Source organism: Apaloderma vittatum, unplaced genomic scaffold (assembly GCF_000703405.1).
Source record: "Apaloderma vittatum isolate BGI_N311 unplaced genomic scaffold, ASM70340v1 scaffold10799, whole genome shotgun sequence".
Lineage (NCBI taxonomy): Eukaryota > Metazoa > Chordata > Aves > Trogoniformes > Trogonidae > Apaloderma > Apaloderma vittatum.
In genome coordinates this window covers 7,845-16,175 of record NW_009736974.1, presented here as the reverse complement: position 1 = coordinate 16,175, position 8,331 = coordinate 7,845, and the positions used below count along the sequence as shown (strand labels likewise).

Sequence of the window (8,331 nt, the reverse complement as noted above, 5' to 3'; positions counted from 1 at the left end):
AATAAGCAACACCACAGAGACTGGATTCAAGGGAAATACAAAGTGTTTTTTTAAAATACATTAACCAAAGACAAAATTTACTAGAATTGAGAGCACCCTTGTGTTCACAAAAACGATCTGGAAATTGAGGGAAATCGTTTGGAGCCTGTTAACCAGAACTGTCCTCAAAAGACACTTTGCTGTCAAAAAAAAAAAATAAATTAAAAAGGGAAGCTAAGGTGCATCTCCAGACTCAGAGCTTCAGCATTCTAACCCTGATCACTCATTTGCCCCATTTTTAAAAGGGATTGAAGCATAACTCCAAATCTAGAGCAAAACTCAAATTCAACAATTTGCCCTCTAACATTTAAGTGCCATTATTCCGCTGTACATTACTGCTGGAGCAAGAGTTTCCATTTCCGTCCTGAAGTATTACCTTAAGAGCTTACGTTTAACGTAGGTTCTGCTATTTTAACAAACCAGTCATCTCTCCTACATCACAGACCAGCATCAGCCACAAGGAGGAAGCCAGAAACTTATATGCAGCGAGACTTAAGATTATTCTATTCATAAAAAACTCATTCTTCTGCTTCACCTCAATCATTACGCTAAAGCAAAAAGGAAACCGAAGTTGTTGAGTACAAAACACCCAACTTACCTCCACGGTTTCCATTTTCACTTCATGAACCTCCTGAGCTGGCACCAGAGTCTGAAGAGGAACAGATTTCACAGAAGGACAGAACCCAACCATGGCACAAATGTCCTTTGGTTGCTGGAAAGAGAGGTAAAAGCAATTTTTAAAAGTCTACAAGACTGACCTTTCTACGGAGCCTGTGAGCAGACACAAAGTTTTAAAAGGCTCCAACATAACCAGAAGTTTCATGACTACTTCTATTTCAAGTATTGCCAATGCATTTGATTATGGTTTTAGGCAGGACAACTACCAGATGAAATTTAGCAGTTTTTTTAAAAGTGGAAAAGGTTAGGCCACATCCATCTGAAAACCCCACCGAGCACGAGCTCCTACGCTGTGCAAGCCCTTCAAAGGAGTTGACTTAGGAGCTACCGACACCAAAACAGGCCACCAGCATCTCATTAGACCTGCACCTGCAAAGCTGCTCCCCCGAAAGCTTTAAGGAACCACAGAAGCAGCTAAATCATCCTGACTTGAGAGTCCGCCCAAGAGCTGAAATGCCTAGAACAACAGATTCCTTTTCTCATCCATGAACTACCTTCTTTAAAGCATCCAGTAACACCTCGCTTAGCAAACAGATCTCAAACTTACTGAACGCCGCCTATAAGAAACAAAAGTTATCCGTGTTAAAGTCCAACCTTTTACAGGTATCTGCAGTAACTGCACTTCAAGTGTTCTTTTTGCAGTAAGAGACAAAACAGCAGAGAAAGACTTGGGCTCCTTTTTAAAGGCTTTCTCAAAGATTTTAGAAACATACATTACTAAATGCAAAAATAATGTGAGGCAAACCGCTCTAAGGAGACCACGTTATACCCACACAAAGTGAGAAAGGCTATATACAGAGTAATACACAAAACTTGATTTTTTTTTTTCCCCTACTTAAGCTAAAAAAAATTAAACAAAAAAAACCTACCAAAAAACCACCTTTGGTCCTATGGGTAATTAGAAGATCATACTCTGCCCTGTCACCAGGACATTGACCTTCTTACAGGCAGCTTACACAACAGTTAATACATCATGCCACAACCTCGTGCACAGGCAAAAGCAGTATCTCAAACAGTGCTGCTTCAGATTACTCCAGGCAGTACCTTTAAGTCAAGCCCTTTGGTTCATGCATTGTAAGAAGCATCTCCAGCTATTAATGTTACGCAGCAACACCCACATGCACACAACGTGTTCTCTCACGGAGAGATGACAGACACAAGGTCGCCCAGAACTGCTTCAATTAAAGGCCCATATAGTTCTAGGAAGCAGGAGCCAAACATCCATGCCATTGTCCTAGATTTAAAGGGTTAACCAAAAAAAGACCCAGCGATAGCTTCACTCAGCCCTTTTTGAGCCTGAAGTTTAAACCAGAAGCTGACAGAAGCCACCAGAATGCTTTTTCCACATCTACCCTTCTCATACAAAAGCGAGTGTGGTTTCTGCTCTACTGGCCAAAGCATGAACAAGCTGTCTTCAGAGGACAAACTGGTATGTGGAGGGGGAAGGAGGACTGCTTCGACACCAGAGGAAGTCTATAGTCCTTCTCTACTTTAACCCCTTGTATCTGTCAACACAGAGTACAATCACACCAGGTACACAGCTAATAGAGCAAGAAGTGAACTATAAGCACGCTATCACCACAGGCAAGTTGCTCACCTACCTGATCCTTCTGTTGACAGGGGAGATTGGAGACAGAGGAAGAAAGAAGAAATTAAAGATAACAGTTAAGAGCAAAAAATAAAAACATCAAGCACTTGGAACTGCAAACACTATTTTCCATGATGATGATGATGATGATGATATATGACATGGTCCCCACCCCAAAGATCCTTAGCATTGCTACGGCAACTCAGGTTTAATTGTACAGCACTAACCAAGATTATTCATTTAACGTCATTAAAGCATCCTGGACAAGACTACCTCTAAAGAGCACGACCAACACAGCCGGATGTAACGTGTGGTCATATTCTAATTTCAGGTTTAAGCATCGCAGTGCGATGCTTAAAATGAGAAACCAACTGTTATTGGAACAAAAGATTTGCTTCCTTTTCCCCCTTCAAATGCTTAAGGAGCAGTATGACCTTCTAAGGAGCAACTGGAAACAAAACAAACAAAAATAGGCCACCGTGTTGCCAAATTCAGGTTCAAGTCGGCCGCGTACCTATAATCTGTTACGCTACTTGCGGCATCTAGGCACTGCAACCTCTAAGGATTTGAGGTCTGTGGATAAAGAGGTGCTACAGAGGCGGTCAGAGGTTAACACACATCTTGTGTTGCTGCAGAAGACCAGAGCTGGTGCAGTACCACTCACTTTCCATAGCTCCTATCAAGAGTCCAGAGAGCAGGAGTCTTGAGACAGCAATTCCAGAAAAATGACACGTAGTCTCACTTCAAACAGACATGTTACCTCTAACACTTGAACCAATTTTGCAATATGGTGGCAAAGACCAACTCCAATTTGCTTAAACTAGTATTTGGTGGGGAGAGGGGGAGGTGGTGTTAAGTACAGGACCGAGACAGAAGAGTATAAAGGAATATAATGTAACGCATCTTCTGCGTTTTGAAGTATTAGTGTGCCTTTTGCACCCCTGAAGTGGTTGTGAAAGGAAAGTGCTAAAGAAAACACTCCCAAGACTGAAGTTACCATCCTGTTAAATGCCAAGTTCACAGCATTAACACCAAGAATTACAGAGCAAGGACTCCCTCCCCAGACTTCAGCTGCTTCCAGGCAAGTTAGCTACACAAAGGCAAAAAATGAACCAAGAGTAAATACTATATTCGAGTGATCTTACCATGTGCATCATCATTTGGATAGCCAAGTCAGAATATTCAGAGATATAGCTCTTGCACTGCAGGAGAAGAAAGTCTTGTAAATATCGAGTCACTTAAGCTGTAAAGTTAATCTTGAATTTTCTAATACATCTCAAGGTAGTAATTTACCAGCTCTACTTAATAAGTATTCTGTTATCTTTCAGAGTTTATTCCAAATATATGAAAGCATTTCAGGTTACACAATCACTGCACACATAGCTGCTTATCTGAGGAATCCTTTTCTCTTCCTCTCAGGGCAAAAGCGCTCCCCATCACTGACACAACTACATTAGCCTGCCAGATCATTTTTTACAAAAAAAAGGCCTTTTAAGGGCTAGCAGAATCTTGAGCCGTCTTCTTCCTCCTCAGTCTCCTATACCTCACCCCACCCAACTCTCTTGACCAGAAAGTCTATTTTGGCGTTATCACTGCGTAACATATCCTACGTGTGACACAATTTCCTCTGATTTATTAAATAGAGATTACACTGAGAGGATTAAGGCGCTGAACAGACTATTTTATATTTGCATACAGGCACAGGTATTTAAACAAATAAACAAAAAATGACAGGTTACCATATCAGACATTCCAGGTCCCAAACGGTCACACTCCTCCTTGGCATGAGCAACCAAAGACTTCACAAAAGATGAGTTTGTCCTCACAGCTTCCTGAACGTCAGTAACCAGCTGAATGCAATCTTGGCACACATCTCCACTTCCCTGGACAAACGGTGAAAGGAAACTTAAGATGACGTGTCTTCACAGAGCATCTTTCAGAAGCTTTTGTTACTACTGAGTTTTAAAAGATCTTTAAAACTCTATACGAACCTTAATGAATACAGAATACTCAAAAGCCTGAGCTACTATGAACAGACAAGTTACTGCTGGTATGTGCATGAGCCACCAGACAGAGATTAGAAAGTTACCCGGCTCTGGAACCCACAATAACTGTTAAGATAACCGGTCTCCATAATCTCCTGGTTTCGTTATGGACCACAGCAGGAAGGTTTCTAAATGTGGCGTATGTCTTACCTGCTCCACCCAAAGCAGCTTGTCCTCCACCCACCTGACTGTTTAACTCCCATATCTAGTCTTGCTAACAAGACAGCCTCTGCTTCCAAGTTCCTTGTCTCACCTACTCCCCTTTTGTCAACTCCTTCTTCTTTTCTGATCCAGTCTGATTCAGAGAGGAATGCTTCCCCCGAAGGGCACAGCTAGCAGATTACTCAGAACACAGAATTCTTCCTTTGAACGCTGGTGCCAAACTTGGTCTCAGAAGAAACTGTTTCCTGTAAGACCTGCTCAACTACTACAGTCCTGGATGGCAACAGCCCGGCACAAGACTTGTCCTTACAGACTGTGGTTGTTAATGCAAGATGAGACACACAGTCCACAGGGGCTGCAGCCATCATCTTACTGGCTATAAACCCACACATTAAGGAAAAAGGTAGCTGTCTACGCAACAGCACAAAATTCGATATGAGACAGTCACCCAAGCAAAGCAGAACAGCTCAACCCATGTATAGCACAAAAAGCCCTTATCAATCATCATCATTAAGTTCTCACACAAAGGAGCCTTGAAGCTCTGGAGCAAAAAAAAAAAAAAAAATAGCCACGCATTTTTGCACACTGCTATAGCACCACGCCCTTACCTTAGGGTTTTGCTTGGGTTTGTCCTGAGGGTAAAGGAGAAGAGGCACGTTAGCCATGAATGGGGACGCCAGTTCAGAGAAGTCCAGCTCTGGTATCTTATTGGACTGGAGTTGTTTCTGAAGTTTCATTGCTGCAAGGTGCTTCTGAAGGGACTGGCACAGTGAGAGGGCACTGCACACAACTTCAGGTTTGTCCTAGGGGAAATAAGATACACACATGAAGCTGATGGCGATTTTATAATGAAGTTCAGAACAGAGTCACTCAGTTGAAACATGACAAGAAGGGGAAAAGTTTCACAGCAAGGAAGCAGTCTTCAAATTTACACCAGTGATCCACACAGGACTGGAGGATCATACACACAATCTTATTTAGAAGAGAAATTCAGGTATCAACAGGAGCACGACTTTTCACTCAAACAGTTGCAAACTGTTATCTCCCTACCAGCTCTTCTTTGATCATATCCATGATAACGGGTAAGTAAGAATCCACAATTTCTTTGCACTCAGAGACCAGGCCTTGGTCAGGAAGAAACTCGCACGTCTTTTCCAAGTAAGAGCGGATCTCATCCTACAAAAGATGAAGTGGGTTATAGACTATCAAAATATATATACGCTCTTTCCATTTCCAAAACACAAAGCCTAAAAATAGCCCCCAGAATGCGGTTTTACCCTTCGGTTTTCCCCAGTCCTGGACGTTCAGTGAAAACCTGAACCACTGCTTGCAAGACCTGCAAAAACGAGTCTTGCCAGCACAGGACACTGACACTTGAGATGAGTAAGCGAAATTACGAACTACCGGGACAGCTATTCATTCATACAAAGTACTCCCAGATTCAAAGAAGAAAAAGGGAAGAAGTTCCCACATGCAAAATAAACATCTCCTTGGTGTAATCGCCCACTTCTAGAGAATGCAGCATTCCATCTCTTGAGATCAATGGTCCACTGGCACAATAACAGTTTTATTAAGCACTTACAGACGAACAGGGATGTGTTAGAGCGTAAGAGGCTTGAGAATTTGCTAAGTTCTAAATCAGAAGTGGCCCGTGTACTCTGGTCCCTTTCAACATCTGCAACTGAGGTTGGAAAAACATCACGCAGACTGCCCTTTCACCTCCTTGTTCTTCCATCTCGTTAAGACAATAAAATTGAATCCTGCCCTGGGACAAGGAGAAGGGTTGCTCTGCTTACCTCGGTGCCATTATCCTTCAAAACCTTGCCAGCCACTGTCACAAGTTCCTTACACAAGTCACAGGGGATACTGCTCTGGAAAGAGAAGTAGAGAGTTACTCTGAGACAGAATTAAGTTGCAACAAACGCAGCATGCGAATAACGACACCAAGTCAGCGCCGCACTTGGAATCGAAGCTAAGGAAGAAATACTGGCTGAAGGCAGAGTGGGAAGAGCTCTTTTCAAATAAAGAGTGAGGCTACTCCAAGCATGTCCAGCCCCAGTTTCTTCAGTAAATCAACACAGTATGAAGAAGCAAGCATGCTGCCACTTGCTCATTTCACCGAGTCCCACCTCCTTTGAAGTACGTATTGCTCCAATAACCATTCCCCTTAATTTCTTTTACCTTATTCTTCAAAGAGCTCACACTTACTGTAAAAAGAACTTTTCAGGCAGCTTCACTCATTTTAGTCATGCTCTGTCATTCTGACATTTCTCCCTTCCCCTACTTCCCCATACACTGAAACGTATCTCAGGACACAGATACCACAGAGGGACTGAGTGTGCAAGTAAAATGTGTTTTTCCCCTATAAAATTCTGAAACACCACAAATCACCAAGTACAGCAGGACTCAAGTTTAGTACAAAACACAACTTGAAAAGTCACGTTAAATGTAACATTTGTACCATTATTTAATGTCATAACTTACGTAATTCAGCATATGCTGCTTCTTTTGTGGAACAATACCTTACAAAAACAACTTAAAGAAGCATACAGCTTTTTTTTGACACTGCTCAAGTTACAAATAAGAAAAGGCTCTACAAATTAGGAGTTGTTTTAGCCAGGAGGAGAGTCTGAAATCCACTAGCTCCATTCCACACATTGCTCATTGATTGTGCAACAGGTCACAGGAGAAGTCAGCAGACAAGTTGTGCAAGGCAGAGAAGCAGAAAGCAACCTTTATCTAGTACCCAAATTCGGCATAGTAAGCAAGGTGTAGTCAGATACAGCACTTAACTCTGACGGGAGACTGGAAAAAATCCTCATCAGCATACAGAAACCTCAGCTATAGGTGGGAAGAAGCCTCTGTCGTTGACACTTACTACAACAGGCTTGTTCCAGACATTCTGCTGGCAGTGTTTCACTGCTCCACACTGCGATGCTGTCCGAACGCTCTGACACCACACCTCTGGACCCTTCACGCAGTCCTTCTGCCACAAGACAGGGCTTGCCACAGCTGCAAAAGAAAATAAAGGAAAATTTAAAAATTGTTCTTTCACAGTTGCACAGTTGAACTGTTTCCACTTCAAAGCAAACAAGTTAATGCTGTCCAGTATAACCACAACCACTCCAGTACACCACTTTGGTTTACTAAATTTTCAATAACCTTTCAATCAAAACCACTAAATCTATTTAGACTGTTTCCTTTTGTGCACAGAAAAATTTGTGAGGGTGAGAAAAAAAAGGCACAAGTCCTTCCTCGTCTGGGTATCACCTCCCACAGAATCGCCTTGCAACCTATAAAGTTTGGAATTGTAAAAGTTTTGAATTGAAATACAAAATACCATTTCTGGACAGTCTTCCTACAGAAAATCCAAGAGATGTGCCCTATTAGTAAGTAATAGGACAATCAACCGTACATCTTTGTTGATTGTTTTTATAATCGCTTGTGACTTTCTATTGTGCTGTCTAGACTGGACATTCAATTTTTTCCAGTTTTCTAAAACCATCCTATTTGGCGGCAGGCTCAGTTTCTTCAGCAGTAAATCTCTTACACTGCACTAAACTACAAAGAAACAACTCCTAAAACTCTAGAGCAGGCTCCAAGGAAATCTGCCATGGTCTAAGCCCATAAGGCACTGCCACCAAAGTTTATTTAAAAACAAACCAAAAGAACAAACTCGTTAAAAAAGCCAAAACGCACAGCACAAAACAAAACCTTTTCAAACACCACTGTCTAGATGTTGTTTAGGACCCACTGCATCAATGCTGTTTACACATCACAAAATCACATAAAATTACACTGTCGCCCACGAAGCAGGAA

The 8,331-nt window shown here is 42.0% G+C and overlaps 1 protein-coding gene across 1 annotated transcript in view; it reads right to left on the bottom strand.

The window, feature by feature from the left end:
- PSAP (prosaposin) overlaps window positions 1–7,524 on the bottom strand; it is a gene marked incomplete at its 5' end in the record, with an annotated part of 12,424 nt that extends 4,900 nt beyond the window's left edge. Inside the window, 8 exons of the mRNA XM_009877170.1 lie at window positions 638–751; window positions 2,319–2,327; window positions 3,451–3,507; window positions 4,045–4,188; window positions 5,121–5,315; window positions 5,563–5,688; window positions 6,309–6,383; window positions 7,391–7,524. Of these exons, the coding sequence (XP_009875472.1) occupies window positions 638–751; window positions 2,319–2,327; window positions 3,451–3,507; window positions 4,045–4,188; window positions 5,121–5,315; window positions 5,563–5,688; window positions 6,309–6,383; window positions 7,391–7,524 (854 nt within the window). The remainder of the gene's footprint in view (window positions 1–637; window positions 752–2,318; window positions 2,328–3,450; window positions 3,508–4,044; window positions 4,189–5,120; window positions 5,316–5,562; window positions 5,689–6,308; window positions 6,384–7,390) is intronic.
- Window positions 7,525–8,331: the final 807 nt, after the last annotated feature.